The 27,060-nt window shown below is 38.4% G+C and overlaps 1 protein-coding gene across 6 annotated transcripts in view; it reads right to left on the reverse strand.

Annotated features, from left to right (window-relative positions):
- Nucleotides 1-1,941: 1,941 nt before the first annotated feature.
- TMEM68 (transmembrane protein 68) overlaps nucleotides 1,942-27,060 on the reverse strand; it is a 35,843-nt gene continuing 10,724 nt past the window's right edge. For 3 of the 6 annotated variants that reach the window (XM_019973775.2, XM_019973774.2, XM_070802552.1), the window contains exons 3-7: nucleotides 17,560-17,727; nucleotides 14,398-14,591; nucleotides 7,877-7,937; nucleotides 5,694-5,833; nucleotides 1,942-3,509 (exon numbers count right to left, since the gene is read on the reverse strand). In XM_019973775.2, the coding sequence (XP_019829334.1) occupies nucleotides 3,393-3,509; nucleotides 5,694-5,833; nucleotides 7,877-7,937; nucleotides 14,398-14,591; nucleotides 17,560-17,727 (680 nt within the window). In that variant the 3' untranslated portion in view covers nucleotides 1,942-3,392. Of the gene's footprint in view, nucleotides 3,510-5,693; nucleotides 5,834-7,876; nucleotides 7,938-12,305; nucleotides 12,389-14,397; nucleotides 14,592-17,559; nucleotides 17,728-27,060 lie in introns of all 6 variants that reach the window. The other 3 variants (XR_011570573.1, XM_070802553.1, XM_070802554.1) reach the window with 3 other exon arrangements.

Consider the following 27,060-nt stretch of genomic DNA (forward strand, 5'->3'; position numbering starts at 1 on the left):
TGATCTGATATACACATATACTTAAAGAATCCTCCTGCCAAAGCAGGAGATGCGTGTTTAGTCCCTGGGTCGAAAAGTGGGGGTGAGGAGCAGAAAAACTAAAACAATACAAAATATGTATGAGTAAAATCAAGTGATGGGAAGAGGGAAAAAGGGAGAGTAGTAACATGTAGGCTTGTCACCCTTGTTAAGAACACAGATGTGTGAGCTCAGTTGCTCAGCTGTGTCCGACTCTTTGTGACCCCACAGACTGTAGCCTGCCAGGCTCCTCTGTCCATGGGATTTCCCAGGCAAGAACACTGGAGTGGGTTGTCATTTCCTTCTCCAGGCGATCTTCCCGACCCAAGGATCAAACCCATGTCTCCTTTGTCTCCTGTACTGGCAGATGGGATTCCTTACCACTGAGCCACCTGGGAAGCCTCTAATAACACGGAACTTGATCCAAATGCAGACCAGAAACACAGAACTGTCATCTTAATTAACTTAACGCTTAGTTTCCTGGGGAGATGGACATCCTGAGTGAAGAACTGGGCTTAACAAATTGTAAATTTGGGTGTGTATATTTTGCCATAACAAAGAAGTAACAAAAGTATATTTTATCAGAAGAAGGAAATGACAACCCACTCCATATTCTTGCCTGGGAAATCCCATGGACAGAGGAGAGTGGAGGGCTGCAGTCCACGGGATCACAAAGAGTCAGACACAACTGAGCGTGCACACACACACGCAGTGCATTCTGAGGAAAGACCATAGGTGTGCCTTAGAGCTCTGCATTCAGGGCTTCTTGAAAGATGTCACCCACTTAGTATGAATAGAATGCTAGACTACTAACTTTAAAAAACAGACATGCAACAACCAACAAAGGCTTACTGTATAGCACAGGAAACTACAGTCAGTATCTTGTAATAACTTATAATGGAAAATAATTTCAAAACAATATGTGTGCCTGTACAACTGAATCACCTTGCTGTGCACCTGAAACACTGTAAGTCAACTGTACTTCCATAAAACATATACATTAAGAAAAAAAATGTATTTTAAAAATAGTAATCGTATACACAAGTACAAAACACACCCAACTTATCCCTGTAGACATCTATTATTTCAATGGTTCATAAATGTCATTAACTTCAGAGGGTCTCATTATAGATCTATTATTATTACGCAATAATGTTAATAATAATATTACTTATGTCTATATTTAGTCGCATTCCTTCCATCTTCTAGTGAAAGTGACAGAAGTTCAGTTGTGTCTCTGCAACCCCAGGACTGTAGCTCACCTGGCTCCTCTGTCCCTGAGCTTCTCCAGACAGGAATACTGGAGTGGGTAGCCATTCGCTTCTCTAGGGGATCTCCCTGACTCTGGGATCGGACCTGGGTCTCCTGCATTGCAAGCAGATTCTTTACCACCAGGGTAGCCACCAGGGAAGCCCCCTCATTCTTCTAAATGGCATTTAAATTCAATAGCATAGATAAAGACTTTGTATTAAATGAGACAGCCTTCTTATCAATACTTGTCTGAGTATCAGAGAAGAAAAAAGTTTTAAGGAAAGCAGTATACTTCAATACTGTAAAAAAAAATAAAGGCTTTTGCTACATTAGCAATGAATGTTCTTCTTTCTTCAGGTTTTAAAACCTAATAGTTGCCAAAAAAACATTATTCTCATTCATATTATGACCATTTTTTTATTCTGGAAATATTGATGAATTTAAAAAAAAATAATGCTCACTACTCGAGAGGGGAAAAAAAGCTGCAAATTAGTTGATACTTTTCACTGAAATTAAAATATATTTATTACAGTGAAAAGTCAGGTTTATTCATTATGGCTGAGATTGATGAAATATGACTCTAGGTGAGAAAAGCATATATAGTAAAACAAGAAATCAGTTTAAATTTAAAAAAATGTCACATATGTAATCTCACAAGAAGAGGAACTGCAATTCAGCTTTACTTTTTTTAATTTTTCTTAATTGTACATACATTACACATATCATACATACATACTTGTTATACAAAAGTGTATACAAAAATCCAAGTAATTTAATATCTTAAAAAGGGAGAGGGACATACTGCATTTGATTCCTGGCAGTATTCTGTTTAAATACTTTTAAATTCAGATTTCAAAGAGACAACAAATCGAAACCCATTAATTTTTCAGAGAGCCCTATGTTCACATAAATTCATCATTCAAGTATATTTTTATTGAAACAATAAACCATCCGTCTGGATGCAGAGTCAAGCTGAATGAGCCAGAATGCTGAGAAGAGCAGAGCTTTCTCCCGGGGCTGTCATCAGCCTAGAGTCAGCTTCTAAAGTACGAAATGCAGGGCATGACTGTGATTTCTAACCTGACACTATTAAATGCCACATTACAGGGCAGACGACGCAGAGCATACCTTCTATGGTTTGTCTACAGATTCTCATTAAAAATATAATACTAAAAAGAATAACCACAATAATTAGAAATTTTACTTTCCCTAATTTCTGTTTTACTCAGTTTGAAAAACAGTACATCTTTTTCATTGTTGCTTGGCAACTTGACATCGTATCTGAAGGAATAATTTAAACATCCTATGGACAAAATAAATACACAAACTTCTAAAAGATCTTGGTATTGTTTAGTTTATACAGTCATAATTTCCATACTATGGATATCAATCACACCAAATATAGAGAGTTAAAACAATATTCCTCACCAAAGGATTAACATGTTTTTAAAAAGTGAATTGTTGAGGCACAAAAATATGTGATTTGCTGAAGGTCATGAAAGGAATGAGAAGCAGAGGAAAGAGCTTGTTTTTCTCTAACTTAAGCATCTGTACTAAAACCCTAGGTTAAGCCATCTTGCAAAACTAGCTCAGTGCAAGAGATGCAGAAACTAGATGCATTATTTAGGAATGTTTGTTTAACCTCCACTGCTATTATTGATAAACTAAACTTTAAGGATCTATGTGTAGGATACATGATTAGGCAACTATAAAAAGAACCATGATCATTTTCCAAATTATGAGGCATGGAGTGGGTAGCCATTCCCCTCTCCAGGGGATCTTCCCAACCCAGGGATCAAACCTGGGTCTCCTGCATTACAGGCAGACTCTTTACCAGATGAGCTACCAGGGAAGATCATAGATTGAAGGATCTATGTTTATGATACATGATTAGAAAATTATAAAAAGAACCATGATCATTTTCTGAATTATGATGCATGTAGTGAGTTACTGTTTAAATTTGACACAACTGATTGCAGAAACATAATTGACAACATAATTTTAAGCAAACAAGTTCAATGAAAGATGCTTCTAGACATGATTTTTAAAAAAAAATACTAATTATAGAACCTACAAAATTCAGAATACAGTCCTATAGATACAAACAGATTAATATAAATGTATTAAAGAGTCTTCTGGTTGATCTTTTGTTTGTTACGAAAACGTTCTAGCAAAGCACTCATTATGTTTCCGGGTATTCTTTGGTGCTTGTCAATCAGAGCTTGAACAGCATCCTTCGTCTATCAAGAAAGCAAAAGAAAAGCCGTTATTCTTTTAGTTCTCAATGTAGATATTTAGTTTGTAAGGATATATATAGTACTTTAATATAGTATACTTTAATATAATACTTTATTATTACTATTTAATAATAAATAAATTATTATTTATTTATTATTATATTTATACTTTAATACTTTTTTTTAATATACTAGTACTTTAAAGCGGAGAAGGCAATGGCAACCTACTCCAGTACTCTTGCCTGGAAAATCCCATGGATGGAGGAGCCTGGTAGGATACAACTGAGCGACTTCACTTTCACTTTTCACTTTCATGCATTGGAGAAGGAAATGGCAACCCACTCCAGTGTTCTTTCCTGGAGAATCCCAGGGACGGGGAGCCTGGTGGGCTGCCGTCTATGGGGTCGCACAGAGTCGGACACGACTGAAGCGACTTAGCAGCAGTACTTTAAAGAAGTCTGCCCAAACTTAGCATCTATCAATCCTCAGAATGAATGACTTCTTTCTCAGTTTTGTTTTTTAATGTAATACTGTTAATTTAACTTCAAAAACCTTTCAGCATTCTAAACATACAAAAAATAACGAAGTGTTGCAAACTGTGTTTAGTACAGAAGGTTCTTCAACTTTCATTCATGCAGTGACTCTTCAAGGTGCATAGCATGTTTCTTTAATTTTTTTTTTAATTGTTTTTGGACTATCATTGCTTTACAATGCTGCATTAATTTCTGGCTGTATAACAAAGTGAATCGCCTATATGTATACATATATCCCCTCCCTCTTGAGCCTCTTTCCCAACCCCTCCCCCATGTGACCCAGCAATCCTACTACTGGGCATATACCCTGAGAAAACCGTAAGTCAAAAGGACACATGTACCCCAGTGTTCATTGCAGCACTGTTTTTAATAGCCAGGACATGTGAATAACCTAAATGTCAAACAACAGATGAATGCATAATGAAGCTGTGGTACATATATATAATGGTATATTATGCACCCATATTTCCTCATTCACTTCATTACAGTTCAATTACAGGTACTGTCTGCATGGCAACTTTCTATACCTTAAGATACACCTTAGCATTTTCCTAGCATTGTGCACAGCAATGCCCTACACACCGTAAACACTAAAAAGAACTGAAGGGGGGAAATCAGAAGGGAAAAAGTAGTAGGAAGTTTTCTGACAGGCTCATGGATGTTTCACCCCTTTCCAGCTCCCACAACAAAATGTCAGTGGTGCTCAGGTTGAGAAATCAAGCCACAAGCACAGCGTTGTGCTAAAGTCTCACTCGCATGCTCAGTTGCTCAGTCGTGTCCAACTCTTTGTGACCCCACGGACTATGGCCCACCAGGCTCCTCTGTCATGGGATTTCCCAGGCAAGAATACTGGAGAGGGTTGCCATTTCCTTCTCCAGGGGATCTTCCCAACCCTGGAATTGAACTCACGTCTCCTGCATTGACAGGTGTATTCTTTTACCACTGAACCACCTGGGAAGCCCCCTTGTGCTAACACATCACCTTAAAAACATCAATTTAGTTACTGACCTTCTACATGGGGCTGTATGTTCCTAGGATAGCAGCAGTAGCCAGCATCCACAGAGCACTTACTGGGCGGCAGACACTTTTCAACAATGAACGTGATCAGTCGCCTGTGACCCTCTGGGTACAAGTGAGAGGGCTCCGTGTCTCTCCCCTAGACTAGAGCAGGGTGGTGGGGCCTGCCTGAGTCACAGAGCAAACAGCAGCACTGGAACAGCCTGACTCCGCAACTCACAAACAAGCGTCCGTTTTCCTCCCAAGGTACTTCTACCAGACAAAGGCAATTTCTTTCTTTTCATGGAGGTCAAAGCTTTCTTCCTCTAAACATCACTTAAAAAACTTTTTAAATATCAGGGCCAAGAACTTCAACCTCAACAGTACTGACATTTTAGAAAGAACAGCTCTTCGCTGTGGGGACTGCCCTGCCCACCACAGAATATCTAGCAGCATCCTTGACCTCTACCCACGGAACACCAAGGGCACCACCACCTCCCGAGTTCTGTCCGCTGTGACAATAAAAACGTCCCCAGACACAGGCAGATGTCCCTTGGGGGAAAAGTCACTGCTGATCCAGAACACATTTGTGGAATTAATGAGTTCATTTTCAGTAAAAGTAAAAATATGTCCTAAAACTAAAGAAAGAATAATTTACCTTTTCGGCTAGTTCTTCTGCTGTGATCTTTGGGTCGTATGGAATGGGATCACCTAAGTACGTACGCAACTTCACAGGAAAACCTCCGTACATGGGGGCAAATGGATAGCGGAACTTTTCATAAAGCCACCTAAACAGCCCTGTTTTAAAGGAAATGAAATCATTTTTAAGTGTTACATATTCTGAGCATATAATTGTAATCTTTCAAATGAATTATGTAAGACTTCAAGGAAGGTGGCACCCAGTATCATCTCCTGGCAATTAATACAATTTTTTTAAAGGGGAGCTTTTCCCTGATGGTAACAAATGTGCCACACTGATGCAAGATGTCAGTGACAGAAGAAACTGGGGAGTGGTGAGGTGTGCGGGCCCCTCTGTACCTTCTGCTCTATTTTTCTGTCAACCTAAAAATGCTCAATAAATAAGGTCTATTAATGGGGGGTAGAAGTGGAGATGAGCTTTCAAAAAATAAGAATTTTAAAAGACAAACTAATTACTATTATTGCAAAACAGATAAAGACAAAAAGTTAGAGGCTAAACAGTCTAGAGGCTCATAAATATGTGACTTACATGAATAAAAGAAAAAATGGAGCCATAAAATAAATTCAAATAAACATGAGACCAAAATACACTGAAAAACTAAGACTAAAAATACTGTAAATTAGGGAAAAGAATTATTAGTGCTAAGAACCAAGTGTGAAATTTAGCAAGATTAAAAGTCGTAGTAATGTAAAATAAATTGATGGGCTAAGACTGTGTAAGTTTACAAAACAATCCACAAAAGGCAAGGAACGTGGAATATACAATTATGAATTGTACTGAAAGTTTAAAACACTGTTTATATGTGGAAACACAGAATATACCATAAGACTCAGAGTAGTACTCAAAACAATACATTATTACACATAAATTTTTGAGATATTCAACTTTTAAAATAAAAAAGGCAGTCAAAAAATTTTAAAACCACTTTACAGTTAAAGGAACAAAATTAGGAATGATTTCTGATATGCAACTTAAATTCTAAAGAAATGACCTGAAAGAAAATTAGAAGGAACAATTATACAACAGAAGTTAAACATCACATCAACCTGCCTTTCTATTTCACATTTGGAAAAAAAAAGACCTAAGAAAACATAATATAATATCAACTACACACCCACATTAGACATAAAAGGAACAGTAGAAGTTTAGGGTTTTCAGGATGGATTTATATATGATAGGAACACTAACAATACAGTGCTAAGGACACAAAATATAATCAAATACAGAAACCACAGGGTACAAAACAAACCATGAAAATTTCATAGAAATAAGTAAGCCAACAACAAACTCCAAACAGAAAGCACATCTAATTGCTATCCTTCCTATGCTGCTGCTGCTGCTAAGTCGCTTCAGTCCTGTCCGACTCTGTGAGACCCCACAGACGGCAGCCCACCAGGCTCCCCCATCCCTGGGATTCTCCAGGCAAGAACACTGGAGTGGGTTGCCATTTCCTTCTCCAATGCACGAAAGTGAAAAGTGAAAGTGAAGTCGCTCAGTCTTAGCGACTCCATGGACTGCAGCCTACCAGGCTGCTCTGTCCATGGGATTTTCCAGCAAAGAGTACTGGAGTGGGGTGCCATTGCCTTCTCCGATCCTTACTATAGCTAGGTTCAAAGCTATTTTTATCAAAAATTAAAGGTAGGCAAAAAGAACTCTTTGATGTAAGTTTATCATGGTTCAAAAAAATAAAAAGAACAAGAAGTAACAGTAATAAATGAAAGCAAATGGTATCTCCTTAGGTTGCTAATCTTAATTCAGTATTTTGTTGTCATCCATTTTTAAAGCTGTAACTTCTTCAGGAATGAGTTAGGAATGTAGTCTGGGTAATATGTAAGTCTGTTCTAAACCTCAACAATATGGTTTAACACAGAATTAGAAAATTTACTGTGCAATTTTTAAAAGCCCATGGTAAATAATCTTCAGTATATATGAGACTCAACAAAAATTGAACACCTAGAACTGCCATCACTTAGAACCAGTTATCACTTAGATTTAAAAAAGAAAAATACCTAGATAGTATATGCATTTTCTAAAATAAATTCAAAAGGTTTCTGCACAGCATTTAAAAGTCCAAATATTTAAAATATTACATTCTAAATATTACAGTTATACTTAGAAAAACCATATGAATCAGAACTTACTTGTTCCTCCAAGTGATCTAAATCCTTCTCGAATATTTTGTGTAAACATAGGAATAATGGGCTAAAGAGAGAATTTGAATTAAAAAGTAAATACATTAATCCATTTGATGTCTCCATTAAGTCACTATTGCAAAATTTTAAGGGCCTGTTTAAGTCACAAAACTAAGGTATTTTAAAAAATAAAAATATACTGTTACCACTAGTGTGATTTATTGAGTAAAATTAACGTGGTATTTATAAATATATATATATAAATTGGAAACACTACCCTCTAGTGGTAATATGCAATATTTCATTTGCCAACTTTGCTATCATTCTGTATGAACTCCTGAAACTCAAGGATTAAAGTAATCATCGATGTCATTGAGTAAAATGAATGATAATTAAACTGGTTTTAGTGGGGGTACTGAATAGTATGCTCACTGAAGAAAAAGTTACAAGACAGAAATTCTCTCTATGGGGAAATTTATATAATTTTAAATAAGTTTTGGCAAGATGCTGTCCTGAAATTAGTGAAACACCATTTTTTTTGGTGTGAGCTTATTAAATCTGAAAATGTTCAATATCAATGAAAACTGTATAAATTGTTGTTAAGTCGCTAAGCTGTGTCTGACTCTTTTTGTGATCCCATAGACTGTAGCCCATCAGGCTCCTCTGTCCATGGGTTTCTCCAGGTAAAAGTACTGGAGTGGGTTGGCACTTCCTTCTCCAGGTGATCTTTCAGACCAGGGATTGAATCCCCATCTCCTGCACTGGCAGGCATATTCTTTACTGCTGAGCCACCAGAGGAACCCACGTGTAAGACTCAACACCAAAAAAATAGGAAAAGTGTATATGTGTGTGTGTGTGTATATATATAAACTCTTCATATCATTAATTTTGGAGGATATCTGTTCACGAGTTCATGGTTTTTATTTTTCCATGAATATCAATGATTAAATATGATTCCCTGGTGGCTCAGATGATAAACAGTCTGCCTGCAATGTGGGAGACCCAGGTTTGATCCCTGGGTCAGGAAGATCCCCTGGAAAAGGAAATGGCAACCCACTCCAGTATTCTTGCTTGGAAAATACCATGGATGGAGGAGCCTGGCAGGCTACAGTCCATGGGGTTGCAAAGAGCCGGACATGACTGAACGACTTCACTCACTTAAAATGGAGGCCTTATCTAATCATAAAATAATGGATTAAGTAGCAAAGGACCATGTAAGGAGATTATGCCATATGAAACTGAAGTAGATAAAAAATTGAATAAAATACTTTAAAATGTACACAAAACATACTGAATTAAATGATGTTTAGAATAGATAAAATTGGTGGGGAAGGGCAAGTGTCACTTCACTTACAGTCTACCATCAGCATTTGCTAAATCAGAGTGACCTGCCTTAGTGAGCAGGGCTTGAAACATTTACATAAGCTGACACTTAAAAAGCTGTTCCTTTTCAGCTTTGGAAAGCAGTAAAAAGTGGTGGGCTGAAGGAAAGGTTCTGCAGGCACAGCTTTCTTCATAAAACTTACTCCCTCACATATACCTAACTGATCACTTATTTATTATCTCTGTAGCCGACAGCAGAGACTTTGTTTCATTCACAGTTGGATCCCCAGCACCTGGAACACTGCCCAGAAAAAGTAGGTGCTAACAGACAGTGTAATGGACAAACCACAGAAGGTATGAATCGACAGAACAGAAAGAAAATTCTGAGGAATTCACTTGTGTTCTCTGAAAACAAAGGGTAGGAAACAGACAGCAGGCATTTTAAAAACCAGTTAGGATAGAGGGAAGTCATGTAAAGAAAAGCAGTCCGAGGAAGAATTTAAAATCTGCTGGAGTTCATTCACAAAGCTAACACCTAAGACAAAGTAGACTGACTCTTCTGTAAAAAAATCCAGATTACGATTTTTCTAAAACCACCACTAGTTTTGTAGAATAAAGTGACAGCTGGAATCCTAATATTTTAAACAGTTGCATAATGTCTTCAGAGTTGAGAAGATAAGATGCCCAAGAAGGAACAGAAAACTTCCAGCTCACATATATACCACTTTGCCTTCTCCAACCAGTTCTGCCAGATTTACTCTGGCATTAAGCCCAAAGTTTGCATCGAAGGGTGTACTTTATAAAGATTCTTCAGGATGCATTTGTAGTTGTTGTTCAGTCACTAAGTCATGCCTGACTCTTTGTGATCTCACCGACTACAACGCACCAGACTCCTCTGTCCTCCACTATCTCCTGGAGTTTGCTCAAATTCTCATCCAGTGAGTTGGTGAAGCTATCCAACCATTTCATCTTCTGTCACCCCCTTCTCCTCCTATCCTCAATCTTTCCCAGCATCAGGGTCTTCTCCAATGAGTGAGCTTTTCGCATCAGGTGGCCAAAGTACTGGAGCTTCAGCTTCAGCATCAGTCCTTCCAATGAATATTCAGGGTTACTTTCCTTCAGGATTGACTGGTTTGATCTCCTTGCAGTCCAAGGGACTCTCAAGAGTCTTCTCCAGCGCCACAATTCAAAATCATCAATTCTTCAGTGTTCACCCTTCTTTATGGTCCAAGTCTCACATTGTACTTGACTGCTAGAAAAACCACAGCTTTGACTATACAGACCCTTGTCAGCAAAATGATGTCTCTGCTTCTTAATATACTGTCTATGCTTGTCATGGGGCTTCCCAAGTGGTGCTAGTGGTAAGGAGCCCACCTGCCAATGCAGGAGACATAAGAGATGTAGATGCAATCCATGTGCCAGGAAGATCCACTAGAGAAGGGAATGGCAACCCACTCCAGTATTCTTGCCTGGAGAATCCCATGGACAGAGGAGCCTTGTGAGGTACAGTCCACAGGGTCACAGTCAGACACGACTGAGGCAACTTAGAACACATGCACTAGGTTTGTCATAGCTTTCCTTTCAAGGAACAAGCATCTTTTAATTTCATGACTGCAGTCACCGTCCATAATGATTTCAGAGCCAAGAAAATAAAATCTGTCACTGCTTCCACTTTTTTCCCTTCTATGAAGTGATGGGACCAGATGCTATGATCTTTGTTTTTTTCACGCTGATTTTTCAAGCCACTGTTTTCACTCTCCTCTTTCACCCTCATCAAAAGGCTCTTTAAGTTGCATTATCATCCTTTAATGGCTAACTCTCCAGAGGCTGGGCATTTCTAGAAGACACTAAACAGGAGAAAGCTTACCCTACAGGCTTAGTACTCCAGGCTGTACCCTGGGTCTGTGGTTTCTATATTCATGTTCAAGCTTGCTGCCTTACAGCTACAAGCATTACCGTTATTACAATTAAGTACTGTAGTTCACTCCTTTCTTTGTGACGCTTCGTATAACAAGGTAGTTGCATCAGTAACCTAGAATCAAATTGTTAATGTATGTTAACAATTTGTACATGTATGTGAGAGGGAGAGACTGTGTACTTTGTTAAAATTCCTCTCAGGAAATACAGTGGTCTTGGAGTCTTTGCCACAAAAATGTAAGTGGGCAAGTCACTCACTACACCTCAGTTTCTTTATGTATGAAACAGGGACAGTAATAAGAATTATCCCATCTCAAGCTTTTTTATAGATTAAGATAATACACATAAAAATATTACTGAAACAAATGCTATCTTCTTTTACATCTGTTATCTGTTTTCCAATTAGAGTACACAGGCTCATTTTTATCCCAACTTATTTAGGTATAATGTTACCTAAAAATTCTCAACAAAGTTGGAATTCTCAGGAATTCACAAAATAAAAATGATTTCAGTTCAGTTCAGTCGTTCAGTTGTGTCCGACTCTTTGCGACCCCATGAATCGCAGCACGCCAGGCCTCCCTGTCCATCACCAACTCCAGGAATTCACTCAGACTCATGTCCATCAAGTCGGTGATGCCATCCAGCCATCTCATCCTCTGTCGTCCCCTTCTCCTCCTGTCCCCAATCCCTCCCAGCATCAGAGTCTTTTCCAATGAGTCAACTCTTCGAATGAAGTGGCCAAAGTACTGGAGTTTCAGCTTTAGCATCATTCCTTCCAAAGAACACCCAGGACTGATCTCCTTTAGAATGGACTGGTTGGATCTCCTTGCAGTCCAAGGGACTCTCAAGAGTCTTCTCCAACACCACAGTACAAAAGAGTGATGTAGATTATACCAAAACGCCTATAATTTTCACATGAACCTTAAATATTTGCTATCAATATTCTGTGAACCTCCATTGACAATCTAGATTTTTTTCATTTGAATTTCCATTACTTTGTTATTATACAATTTAAATGCAGCTAACCCTGCAACGACTGTCTTAAATTCTGACTCAAAGTTTATGGTAATTCTGTGAGACCGAGCAAAGGCTTTTCTAAATAAGTTACTGGTGCCATTTACAGCTATGGCCACATGCGACTGAAAGGCTTCCCTCTTGGGCCTGGAAGGACCTCTAAGCTCAGGGTGGGCGGACTCACTGTGAAGTGCACTGGCTGCCTGCCGTCCTGAACTGCAAGCTCTGCTTCGGTCCCTCCATCTCTCTGTGCCTGAGTTTCCTCATCTGCAACATTGGAATAATCACATACGTCACCTACTTACTGTTCAGGGCACCAATGCAAAGCCTTTAAAAGCGCTAAGAAAGGTTGGGGGTGATGTAAGTCTTATCAACAATACACTGCTATGATGTAAGCCAGCAACGTTAAAGATTTTTGTTGATTAACTTGTAAAGGACTGTTCATTAAATTTTCTCAAGTTTTGTACCAAAACCTTAAATGATCTAGGTTATCTTATTTACCTAGAAACTCAAGGATTGATGAAAGGGTTTCTTTCTTTATGTGATTTCTTTCTATCAAGCCTTCTTCCAGGCAAAGGTCCTTAAAACGTTACTTAAGGATGAGGAATTAGAGTCCCATGATCAATGTGGGTGATTCCAAATCTATTTTCGTCAATAGATTTACAGCTGGATTTTGAAGTGTAAAATAAAGCTTTTCTAGCTTTTATCTTACACCTTGGAAGAAATAATTCTCTCAAAATATAAACCTGAAAATTGAGCTAGGTTTTTAGCTTTTATCATTGGCTCAGTGTACATTTATACTGATTAGCCTTAATTTCTGAACAACTGTGCATATATCATCTTGTGTCCACAGTATTCATAAAGTCTAAAGTTTTGTTTTCTATCTTAATACATAAGATTTTTTAGAAAATAGGCTATAAATTAATTTTCTGTATCAGTAATACTATTAACCTAGACTTAAATTCCAAAGGGTCCTTTCTTACAGTGTTTAATATTGTGTTTACAAAATCAATTCAACAAATACACAGAGCCTAAGTGCTAATCATTGTACTCAGAACTCAGACTATAAAAAGATGGCTTTGTCCTAAGGAAGTGTATAGCCTACTGTAGGACAATAGAGTTTAAATTTTTATGTTGCCCATTAGAGAACACTTGGCCAAGTACATTAACTCACACCAAGATCACACTGATAAAGCACTATCTTCTAGGAGTTACACATACAAATATGCACAGTAGAGAATAGAGCGCAATGTATTATATTTTATTGTAACTCTGTGATTTAAAAAATAAAGGAAAAATGTCCATTCTTCCTTAAATGTTGCTTTTGGGTTAGAAGGAGACATCCATAATCCTTTCTTTTTTAATCAAAGGTCTGTATTTGCAAGATAAATAGTCAAGTTAAGGGTCTAAACTGGTGTCTACATGACAGCAATGGAAACACACACACAAAAAAACAAAAATGTGAAAGTATGGGCAGCAGTCTCTAACTGGCCTGGAAAAAGAAAACCACCTTGGCAAGTGCCACGATTTCTTTTTCTGACAGACAATCTAAAATGAAAATAAAGAAAAAACAAAGAAGAAACATCCCATAAGTAGTAAGTGTTTCATAGGACAAAGTACACTATGGAGACCAAAAAGCTGAGAAATACTTTCCAAAGCAAAAGAAAAGGACAGATGACATTCAGATTCTCCAGTTTACTAAGAATAATTACAGTGACTCCCAGAGGAACTGTCACTTTATTGACAAATTCATTCTTTTTTAAAAGCTCTAAATTACACCAATATCTATTTCTCATCTTTATTCATACTATTAGATAGCTGATCACATTTGCTGATGAAAAATGGTAGGAGTCATATATTACTTGAGTTCTATTGTTATAAACTGGTCATAGACACAAGGATTATAATGAAACCAACTAACAGCTATCACTGAAATATGTCAACTCAAAGGATTAAACTACACAGAATTGGACTGATTATACTCATGAAAAGAGTATAACTGAAGGAATACAAAAATTTCATAAATCTGAATATAAGAAGCTGGATTTTGAAGTGTAAAATAAAGCTTTTCTAGGTATTTGCAAATTCCCAGACTGAATTTTTATAAAGATGGCTTCCCAGGTATAAGGACTATTTCTCTATTGTTATGAGTTACAGACACTACTTTTTAAAGTAGTGCAAAGACAGGATCTAAATTCTGATATACTTTGGCTACTTAAGCATTTATTTTAAAGTTGACCTAGCTTTCCTTTAATAATCAGTTTTATACAACTCACCACTTTTGCATCGATTGCAACCTGAGCGAAGCCTTTCCGATTACCCCACACAATGTTGTAGGTCTCGTCACTCATCAGTGCTTCCCGAACACCACCTGGTGAGATAGCTAGCAAGTGACCACTCTGCAGGATTTCAACACATTTTTCTCTCGGTCCATGAATAGCACAAAATACATCAAGTAATAAGCTAAACCCTGTAAGATATATTAGCATGAAGATACATCTTAAGTACTTTTTGTCCAATTTTCTGAGAACAAAAGTTTTCACAACCTACATAATGTAGTCGCTATACTTAAATCAGTAAGCTCTTTTTTTACTTTTTTTAAACCAACAGGAACTCTTAAGGGTAATCTAAGATCAATATTGCTGGTAAATTAATAGCAATGTCTTACTGATCACCTCCTTCACAATCACCTACAACTCTGGCTGCATATCCAAATTCTTAATTAAAACCCCCAAGAACCTGAGAAAATAGGGATTTTTATCCCCATTTTGCAGAGGAGGAAAGTTGGCTCAGAGAATTGAGAGGCTTGCTCAAAGGCACATATTTGGCAAAGGGCAGGGCAGAGATTCCGGTCTAGGAGTGTCTAGTCTAAAGCTCTTCCAGTGCGTGTCATAGGCAAACACTGTCCACAGCATTTATGACAGGGGTCAGCAACCACCCATCTAGCCTTCCATTAACCCCATGAAAGAGTCACTGAGGAGAAAGTGAATCTAACTGACCTGGACCTACCCAAACTGGCAGGCCACAGTTAAATCTATCCAAATTAAAAGCAACCCCATGGACTGTAGCCTGCCAGGCTCCTCCGTCCATGGAATTTTCCAGGCAAGAGTACTGGAATGGGTTGCCATTTCCTTCTCCAGGGGATCTTCCTAACCTAGGGATTGAAGCTGGGTCTCCTGTGTTGCAAGCAGACACTTTACCATCTGAGCCACCACAGACGCCCCCAAAATTAAAAGTTACATAGACCTAATTTAACAATAAAACTTTTTAATTCAACAATAATAGCAATATCACTAAGAGCTTTTAATAATGTTACTGTTTGGCTTGGGAACAATTCATTCCAGTCTTAATATGGTACAGTTTTTCAAATTACAACTACTTATGGATGAAAGAAATAATCCTATCAGTAATTAAATATTTTAACCAAACTCTAAACTGAAAGTTTAGAGGACTGATGTTCATAACATAGTCCTGTGAGACTGGGAAATACGTGGATGGAGAGTGAAAACTGTGCAGAATAGCCAAACTGCTCATAGGTTTAAGGGTCTGAGGCAAGATTATCAGTACTATTGAGAAGAAATAATTTTTATCTTCTGTTAAAAGCTCACTGATCTCACTCGATGCACTCTCAAGGTAAATGAATAAATAGGGAAGGTTTAATAAAATATTATAAGATCATAAAGATTATAAAGAGGGAAAACATTAGAGTCAAATGCTAAATAAAAATATTCACATTCTTTTGCATGCATGCTAAGTTGCTTCAGTTGTGTCTGACTCTTTGCAGCCCTAAGGACTGCAAAGAATACTGGAGTGGGTTTCCATTTCCTCCTCCAGGGGATCTTCCTGACCCAGGGATCAAACCCACATCTTCTGCAGCTCCTGTACTACAGGCAGATTCTTTACTGCTGAGCCACCAGGGGAGCCCCTCATATTCTATTGTGTATATTTAAAAAATGGAAGCAACCTAATGTTTCATAAGAGAAAACAAGTAAATATTTTAGTCATATGTTAAAAATGTTCTTTATAAAACATGGAAAAATGTTAATGTTGCATTAATTTTTTTTAAAAGAACACAAAATAGTTTACATAAAATGAAAAAGTACAAATTAAAAATGAAGCAAAATACATCAAAATGATAACTGGGTACATGTTAGCGTGATAAGACCATGTAATGATGTTATTTCCTCTAGTTTCCAAGTCTATTATAAAGTGATCATGTTACTTTCTAAAGAAATATCTTTTATAGCCAACTTACTTTATACACAAAGTACTTTGTGTATAAAAAAAGATGGCTTTTGTAGCGACACAGGGACACTGGAAGCATTAACCATGTCTGTGAGAGGCACTAAGTGAACTGTTATTTCATGCACTGTCTGGGGCTTAGCTGGCTGAGGGTTGGCTTTTGCTTTTATTAATCCAGAAAACATGCTATAAATTTTCTTGGCTTGTTCCCAGTAATGTAGTGACAGAAGAAAATCTCAGTGAGTTTACTTTAGAATGATTCTTTAAAAATTCTTATCATGTTTGAAACCATTCAGTTTACTAATTTTTTTTTTCTTTTTTGGCTGTACCGTATGGCCTGTGGGATCTTAGTTCCCCAACCAGGATTGAACCTGTGCCCTCAGCAGCGAAAGCACAGAGTCTTAACTGCTGGACCACCAGGGAATTTCCTATTAATCTTTTTATTTTTATTTTATTGTGTTTTGGGGGGTCACACCACACAGCATGCAGGGTCTTAGTTTCCTGACCAGGGATCAAACCTGTTCCCCCTGCAGTGGAAGCACGGAGTCGTAACCACTGGACCACTAGAGAAGTCCCCCTATGAATCTTTTTTACAAGGCACAAAGCCTTTAGGAACATGAATATTACAAAGAATGTAGTCCTCAATCTCAAGAGTTTTAATTCTACCACGCAAGTCAAATACGATAAGAGACATAATAGGCTATATAGATTAGGATTTTTGAGGCAATATTATGTTACTATGTAAAGACAAAATATATCCTGGCTAGCTTATTTCACTAATTTTCATTTGCTATCCAACTGACAGTAATCAAAACCTGATTACTGTAGAAGTAAACTCTCAAATCAATACCTCATAGAAAAATTCACCATATGAAAAGTTAACTACCTTCTATACCAAAATATATATTGTTTGGCAAAAGTTACAATTTATTTTAGGATTTAACTTTGAAAAATAATGACTAAATACTTATTAATAAAGAAAGAAATTAGATAACATTTTTGGCCATAATGTTTTTATATTTAGATATATTACCTAAAACAGATACTCCCAAATTGGAGTTCCAAGTGTACTACCCTAAAAAGGCAAAAAGATTTTCCATGTAATACTATTAATAGAGAACTCAAAGATACACAGACTGTCACATAATTGGTCGTGTTCATTAAATATTCTATCACCAGCTACAGTGAAAGTTTACCTGGAATTTTAAAGACAAAGTGATCCGCTACTACTCGGCAAGTTCTGCCTTTATGAATAAAAATTTTAGCCATGAAGTAGTAAAAATCTATGGGAATAGCTCCGTGATAAAAAATGATCAGTGCTGGTCCTTCTTCTGGTATTTTCTCCATCCCATGAACTTCATAACCTGTTAGAAAAACAAAGCAGACAGTTAAAATGTATTTAACATTAGTCTATTTATACTAAGTCTTCCCTGGCGGCTCTGATGGTGAAGAATCTGCTTGCAACGCAGGAGACCCAGATTTGATCCATGAGTCAGGAAGATCCCCTGGAGGAGGACATGGCAACCTACTCCAGTATTCTTGCCTGGAGAATCCCATGGACAGAGGAGCCTGGCAGGCTACAGTCCATGGGGTCACAAAGTCGGACACTACTAAGCGAATGAACAACAAATATATACATATACATCATTCTTCACAAATTCTTCCCATTCTATTCATTCAAAACAAAGATGACTCTATAGGATCTAACTACTACATGTGGAGAAAAAAATGTGATGAGAGATTTGAACTAAATGTCAAGAAAATCTCTCTCCTGTAGTATGAGTGGGACTAAAGACATGCCAGCCCTCACCTCTCCTCCCACCATTCTGTGCTGTGGGTGGACTATGGGAAACACATATAAAAGGTTGAGGTAAGCTCCACACGTGTCAGTAAAAACTACCCTGCGTGTTTCATCCCAGGAGGTGGGAAATGGCACTGTGCAGGAGAGGGCATGCGATCCTGGCCCTGGTCTAAGACCTGCTTTTGCCTCCCTTCTCTCCACCAGGGGGGGTTGTTATAGATCAGAGCCTCAGCTGGACCTGGCAAAGAGAAAACAGGAGCATCCAGAGGCCACGGCCAAGGGCAATGAGGCCCAAAGAAAAAGGAAGGAAGTCTTCAGTGACTAAAGGGGAGAAGGAAAAGCAAGTTCCTGTGGCCAGACTCTCCCACACAGAACTGCTGACCCAAGACTGCAACTTACACACGAAAGACATGATGTCCAGAATACAGAAATCTGAAACTGCCAGTGTGCTTCTTTAAGAAAAAAAAAAACCTTTAATTTCAGTTTTGTCCCATAGTTGACTTGCAAAGAGTAAAAACATTAATAGACAGTATTATTCAAAAATCTCTTGATTAAAATCCATTTTTTTTCTTTTCTTTTTTTTTTTAATTTTATTTTTAAACTTTACAATATTGTATTAGTTTTGCCAAATATCGAAATGAATCCGCCACAGGTATACCTGTGTTCCCCATCCTGAACCCTCCTCCCTCCTCCCTCCCCATACCCTCCCTCTGGGTCGTCCCAGTGCACCAGCCCCAAGCATCCAGTATCGTGCATCGAACCTGGACTGGCGACTCATTTCATACATATTATACATGTTTCAATGCCATTCTCCCAAATCTCCCCACCCTCTCCCTCTCCCACAGAGTCCATAAGACTGATCTATACATCAGTGCCTCTTTTGCTGTCTCGTACACAGGGTTATTGTTACCATCTTTCTAAATTCCATATATATGCGTTAGTATACTGTATTGGTGTTTTTCTTTCTGGCTTACTTCACTCTGTATTCCTTCAGTTTATCCCTTGTTAGATTTGCTAAGAAACAAACATTTAAATTATAAAGATTTAGGTGTAAATTTTAAGAGATTCATTTTTAAAGTAGTTTATAATATCTTTGGGCTTCCCAGATGACTGAGTGGTAAAAAATCCACCTGCCAATGCAGAAAACTCGGGTTTGATCCTTGAGTCAGGAAGATCCCCTGGAGAAGGGAATGGCAACCCACTCCAATATTCTTGCCTGGGAAATCCCATGGACAGAGGAGCCTGGCAGGCTACAGTCCATGGGATTGCAAAAGAGTCGCACATGACTTAGTGACTAAACAACATAATATCTTCACCAAATAGATTAAGTGTGGTAACTGATTCTAGTATTGAAGAAATAAATTATTTGGTAATATATCAAATAAACTCAACAGAACGGTTTTAAAAATTAAATTTAATGATATTTCAAAATTGTGTTTCTGTACTGCTAACATTTCTTCCCAATTATCTAATTTTAGTTCAAGTAATTCAATTTACTTAGAATCAGTCACTGAAGTTGCCTGAAGTTATCAAAAGGATAGATCATCCCAGCAGACAAACATTCTAAGAAATAAATAAAGAAATACTTCTTTAAGGGATTCTATACAGACTATTCCTTCGCTTCCCCTTTGTTTTCCAGAATAATTTTCTTTTAAAAGAATTGACAATTAATTGAACTGCTTCCATATTACCAAACCACCGGGTTGAAAGCAGAAAAATTCAATTCAGCAGTTCACTATCGACAACTAGAATTTACCATCTTTCCACTAAACCTTAAGCCCCAATATTCAACTGCATTGATCGTGAAGCATGGATGTGGTCATACCGTGCTTTCTGGTCCACTCAGAAAGCACCAGTGGATGGTCACACTGGTCAAACACTGTCAAGGCCTTTCAGACCCCAAAAAGGCCCATCAAGTGATGTCACATTCTTTCCTGTGTCACATGGACCAGGGCGCGTCCCACCTCCACGCTGCCCACGTGACCGCCTCTAATGGAGCACTTCCTGTCACACGTTCATAGAAATGCTGGGGCGCTTTACCTGCTCCTCCCTTGGACTCTCTTTTCTGGTCACCACGTTCCGAGTGTTTACCTCCACTCTCTTAAGTATATCACTCCCTCTCCCCGACGTGGGTTTTGAAGTGCAACCCCGTCTTCTGCCTACAGGACCCGTCCTGGGTAGGGGTGATGGGTTCCAGCACTCAGAGAAAGACATCACTCTCCAAGACGGCTGTTACCACCGTCCATCCCTCCGCTGTTCAGGAAGGGGGCCTGGACATATGCACGTTTGTGTACATTTCCAGTGGTCTGGGTCCCCTTCACCAAGAACAGCCCTTCTCTGTGACGAATGTGGCTCTCTTGTTTTATGCCATGAAATGCATACTTATTTACCTCCCCTACTCTGCGCCTTGATCTTAAGAACTTTTCAGATTCTTTGGTTTCCCCCAGAGCTTCACTCGCAGGGATTTATTTATTATGTAATAAATGAGATAACTGCCTACCACCGTGCTTCCCAGGTGGCCTAGTGGTAAAGAATGCCCCCTTTCAATGCAATAGACACAGGTTCAATCCCTGGGTGGGGAAGATCCCCTGGAGGAAATGGCAACCCACTCCAATATTCTTGCCTGGAGAATCCCATGGACAGAGGAGCCTGGCAGGCTACTGTCCATGGGGTTGAAAAGAGTGGGACACAACTGAAGCGACTGAGCAGGCAAGCGTAATTTCAGATAAGGCTAATCTCCTAAGAGATGATCCCTTCTAAATATGACACCAAAAACCCGTTTGTAAGGCTGTACACCTACACACTATAGTAAAATGACAATACCATCCTTTTGGGTCTTCCTCAGGAAACCAAACGGACCTAAAAAGCACACAAAATAAAGGCAAACTCCTGGCTGGGCACAGCATTCAATTGTCTCACAACTTAATTTCAGTCTACCTTTCCAGGTTCATCCTTCCACATAGTTCTCACCCAAGAAGAAGAATGACCCCTCTTTTGGTCCTGAATACGTCCTGCATTTTACTCAATACCGGGGTGTCTGAATGTTTGAACACAGGTGGTTTTCCTACTGTGATTGTAATAATGAATCTTAGTTTTTTTCCTGCAACAATGTATCTTGGACATCTACTGGATAAACATATGTAGTGATCTCTTATTGATGATGTTTTAATGGCTATAAAGTATTCCATAATGAATTCCTATCACAGTTCATTGAGCCATTTCCCTATTTAGGGACACTGGACTGTTTCCAGTTTTTCACAAATAATTGCTGCAATGAACATTCATTTATATGCATCCTGTACACTGTGGGAGTTTACCACTAGACTGGATACTGAGACAACTGGATAGTAAGGGCAACTGACCATATGATACACCCATTTTAAATTATAACAGAAGCTACCAAATGGTCCTCCTGACTGGCTGCACTACAGTACTTTCTTAAAGGCGCTGAGCGTCCCTGTCTCCACATTCTTACTCTTTAATGTCAACAAACTAATTTTTGCCAATATTTTGAGTAAAAATGATATCTTAGCATAAGTTTTAATTTGCACTTTCCTAATTACTAGGGGGCTTGTGAATCTGTCATAATTGTTGGCATTTATGTTTGGGTCATTTTCAGATCACATGTTTAGACCATTTAAATTGGATTTTTTAAATTTACTATTACTTTGCCAACAAAAGTCTGTCTAGTCAAGGCTATGGTTTTTCCAGTGGTCATGTATGGATATGAGAGTTGGACTGTAAAGAAAGCTGAGTGCCAAAGAATCGATGCTTGTGAACTGTGGTGTTGGAGAAGACTCTTGAGAGTCCCTTGGCCTGCAAGGAGATCCAACCAGTCCATCCTAAAGGAGATCAGTCCTGGGTGCTCATTGGAAGGACTGAAGCTGAAACTCCAATACTTTGGCCACGTGACACAAAGAACTGACTCACTGGAAAAGACCCTGATGCTGGGAAAGATAGAGGGCAGGAGGAAAAGGGGACGACAGAAGATGAGATGGTTGGATGGCATCATCAACTTGATGGGCTGGGTTTGGGTAGACTCCGGGAGTTGGTGATGGACAGGAAGGCCTGGCGTGCTGTGGTTCACGGGGTCGCAAAGAGTCAGACATGACTGAGCGACTGAACTGAAGTTATGCTGTAAATGACCTACCCTGATCTGCCCCATCTTCTGACACAATTTTTAGTTATTCCCAATAGCTTTTGTTTTGCATCTTCTTTAAGATCTTCCATACTTTAAGGTCATCAAGTATTTTCCTGTCTTTTCATGTTGACCTCAAACACCACTTTTATCACTTACTACATTCATGCTTCTAACTTTTTAATGTTTGATCTACTTGTGATAATCCTTTCCCTGGACCAACACTGTAATTTTAATCATGATAAATGTTGATGCTTTTGATATGATAGGGGAAATGCCCTCTTTTATTTCCAATTTTCCTTGGTTATTCTTCTTTACTCTTCTGTATGAATTTTATTTTATTTTATTTATTTATTTTTTTTAAAGCCCAGGCCTTCCTAACTTCCCGCCGGGGCGTGTGGGCATGGCCGTCGTGCTCGCGGTGGGCGGCGTCCTCCTGTATGAATTTTAGAAGTTGACGAAAAATCAGTTATATTGAATTAGTAAATGAACTGGGAGTATGGACTGTAGAAGGGACATCTATATTACACCAAGACTTTGTATCCACTTCAACTTTTTTGAATTCCATCTGTAAAGCATATAGTTTCTCCTTAAAGTTCTTACATGTTGTTAGATTTAGTCTCAAACAGAATGTTTTATTTCCATTTTAAAAATGATTATTGGTAGTATATGATTTTGTGTTTAACAAACTTATCAGTACTAGTAAGTGGATTCACTTAGTTCTTTCAGGCCTCTTTTCTCATCTCTTCACTTATTTCCAGGAGCTCCAATAGAATGTTAAATAGTAGAGGTTGAGAGCATCCTTGTCCTATTTTCTTCTTATGGGAATTGCTTTTACTACTTCTCTAATGTGGATCATTTTTGTTGAATATTTCTGGAACTTTATTAAAGTAATACCTTTAGTCTTCACTAAGTTTTTCTTTTTATCATAAGTACTGAATTTTATAAAACTACTTTGAGACTGACCTACAAATCTCCCTTTTGTGTTCTCCTTAGTTTCTTTGGCAAAGTTCTGCTATCCTTGTAAAATAAACTGTTTAACTCCACTTTTTCCTACACTCTCACTTTACGAGGGGCATTATCTGTTACTTAAAAGTTTAGCATAACTTGTGGGCTCTCAGCCCTTTGTGAAGAGAGGAGGGTATAGACTTTGATCATTGTTTCAATATTTATTGTATGATTATTGGTCTGCTCTGTTTCTCTCTCCTTCTTGAACCAATTTTGATCATTTATCTTTTCCTTCAAAAAAAACTATGTACTTAATTTTTAAATATAATGGTGTGAAGTGAAGTGAGGTGAAGTGAAAGTCACTCAGTCATGTCTGACTCTTCACAACCTCATGGACTATACAGTCCACAGAATTCTCCAGGCCAGAATACTGGAGTGGGTAGCCTTTCCCTTCTTCAGGGGATCTTCCCAACCCAGGGATCAAACCCAGGTCTCCCGCATTGCAGGCAGATTCTTCACCAGCTAAGCCACCAGGGAAGCCCAAGAATACTGGAGTGGGTAGCCTATCCCTTCTCCAGCGGATCTTCCCGACCCGGGAATCAAACCAGGATCTCCTGCATTGCAGGTGGACTCTGTGAAATAGTTACTCAGTTATTTCCCCACTCATTCTTCAAAACCTTGTTTAAAAACTACTTCCTCCATGAATAGTGCTTTCACTTTTGTCCCATAGAAACAAGAATGGACACTTATTGAGGGTTCACCTGCCAGGCACTGTATTGGACCCATAGTAATTATGTCATATGGTCCTCACGGAATTCCTGCACTGATGAGGAAACCCAAGGAAGCAAAACCCACATAACCAACTACTCAAGGTCACACGGTGGCGGGGAGGGGGCCGGGGGAGGGCGGCTGTGTCCTTGCCCCTCACCTCACCTCCTACCAGAGGTGCGTGCAGGCTAACCTGCACCTGAGACTGTCGAATGCTCGTGGCCATCCACTCACTGAGCTGTGCAGTCTCTTTAGTGAGTTACTGTCAGCATTTTCTTTTTAAATAAGAGAGAGCAGGATAGAAAACAGAGCAGATCACATGAAGACAGTCTCTACACACTCGATGAAGTAGATATACCTGTGCGTATACACTGGATGGCAGAATGCTTTTCTTGCTAGCAACAAGAGTCAAAACCTTGACAGCCTAAAAATGTGCTTTGAAAATACTAGGAATCTTGAACACAGTAGGTGTGTGAAGTTGAACTTAATAATGACCAAGAGGCAAGTAATGTATTTTAGTGCTTTCCAAATTATTGGAGCAAGATGCTCTATAATTATGAGAGCTAACATTTGTTGAATTTTTATTACATAATAGAAATTATTCTAAGTACTTTATATCAAGATCCAATGAATCCTTAAAACAACCCATTTTACAGAAGAGGAAAATGAAGTTCAGGAAAGTTTAGTATCTTGTTTGAAGAGAAAGGTTATTTACATAGCTTTAAAGGAGCTCTTCCAAGACATTTATCAATTGAAAAGTAAAAACTAGCAACTCTCTGGTGGGGAAACCTAGCAGACACCTCCTCAATCAAGTGATCAAAGTCACCATCACCGGTCATAACACGTGTTAACATCAGGCACCTCGGATACAATGTACTGAGAATGCACCATCAGTGAGATTCTGGTCAAAAATGCACAACTTCAAATTAATTATGGAAAACATCATACCTAAATTAAGAGACAGTCCACAAAATCACTGAGCAGTACTCTGCAAAAGTGTGAAGGTGATAAAGACGAAAAACCTGTTTTAAATTGGAGAAGATATGACAACTAAATGCAGGATGGGATCCTGGTAAAAGGACTCTGGCAGGGAACCTGGTAAGATTCGAATAATATCTGTAGTTTGGTTGATAATGTTGTACCACTGTTAATATGATAACTGTAGAAACGGTTATATAAGATGCCAACATTAGGGGAAGCTGAGTGAAAAACAGCAGGAACTCTGCACTATTTTTGCAACTTTTCTGTAATTCTAAAATTTTTTTTTAAATGAAGTTTTAAAAAGTCCTAATTGAAAAAAAAGAAAAAAGTCCTAATTGTTGAAAAGGAAGAGGGAGAAACAGCAAAGGAAGCGAGGTCACCTGCCGGAGGTCACCCAGCTGTGACTGGGGAGAGGCTGGTTTGAGCTCCAGCCGGTGGCCCAGGCATCCTTCCCTGTGTGAGACGCAGGAGGTGAAAGAAAACTAACCCACCTGAAGGAGAGCGGGAAGGTTCTCTTGAAACCCCAATTTAATTTTCCATGAAAAAACTCTTCTACAATTCTATAAAGCAGTTATCCTTCAATTAAAAAATAAATTTAAATATATATATATGCAAAAAAAAAAAAGGAAAAAAAAACTACTGCCTGTGGTTTAACTTGGAGGACCCTTTAAGTGAATTAAATATGTCCATGTTTTTAAAAAATAGTAATAAATGTGAAGTAAAGAAGTCAAAATTGCTATAATTTAAAGGCTGTAAACAACTTGAAGGTAGGGACCTCATTGACAAACTACCTAAAAACGCAGGTATTTAAAAAAATATCAGATTCATGTTCCTTGATGTAGTAGAATCAGAGAATGGTTTGCAAAATGCCAGAGCACTTACATAATATACAGTAGAGGGTAAAATTTAAGTTCAAAACAGGAAACACTGGATAGATTCTTGTATAAAGATACTTATAGTAAACCAATTACAAATAAACAACAGTGTAACAGGTAACTAACTAAATTAGCTATAGGATTTACAGAGTCTTTGGAAAAGACTCTGATGCTGGGAGGGATTGGGGGCAGGAGGAGAAGGGGACGACAGAGGATGAGATGGCTGGATGGCATCACTGACTCGATGGACGTGAGTCTGAGTGAACTCCGGGAGTTGGTGATGGACAGGGAGGCCTGGCGTGCTGCAATTCATGGGGTCACAAAGAGTCAGACACGACTGAGCGACTGATCTGATCTGATACAGTCATTACCACTCAAGTAAGAAGGCTTGGTGACATGAAGATACTAGTCTGCCACACAAATAAAAAGCAATAAACATACCAGAATTCAATGGCCTGGCAAATTTTAGGTGACTGTTATTTTCTTCTCCATATTTATTTTTACTTGCCACATTTTCTACAATGAACATTTTTATTAGTTAAAAACTTCTCTGAAGATTCTTTACAAAGCATAAATTAGAACTGATTTCACATCAATACAAAATCTGAATGTGCACACAAATGCCTATTGTGTATGTCACTAAAAGAGTGGAGAAAACCGTTTTTAAAAGCATCACCTATCCCAATAAAATACAATGTTAAATTATCATAACAGGACATTAAAACAGGGTAGTAATCTATATTTTTACTTCCTCTGAGCCATAGGGGCATATTTAGAAATACATCAGAAAAATAAAGAATAAATACTTCAAAATTATATACTTGCTTACAAAATAAGTTCAACACTTGGAATTTATAGAAATTAAATATCTCCTGAAATATAAATAAATTCAAATTCCTTACTATATGCATTATCCTAAAATACGGGCGGTTACAAGTGGGAGAGGGACATAGACTCCTGAGTCCTATAAACCAGGCCACTGCATTTCTGTCTCACTGCTGTATAGACAATGAACAATAGCCGTCTACACAGACGCAGGCTCTGGTCATGGAATGCGGAGACACCATCCCACGGTGGGTGAACAGCCACCAGAGAGTGTGAGGGCTGTGCTGACTGGCAAGGGCATTGGTATTAGCAGGTACATAGTAAATTCCCTACATCAGTAGCGTGTGTTTCCTGTCTGCAT

This window comes from Bos indicus, chromosome 14, assembly GCF_029378745.1.
Source record: "Bos indicus isolate NIAB-ARS_2022 breed Sahiwal x Tharparkar chromosome 14, NIAB-ARS_B.indTharparkar_mat_pri_1.0, whole genome shotgun sequence".
NCBI lineage: Eukaryota > Metazoa > Chordata > Mammalia > Artiodactyla > Bovidae > Bos > Bos indicus.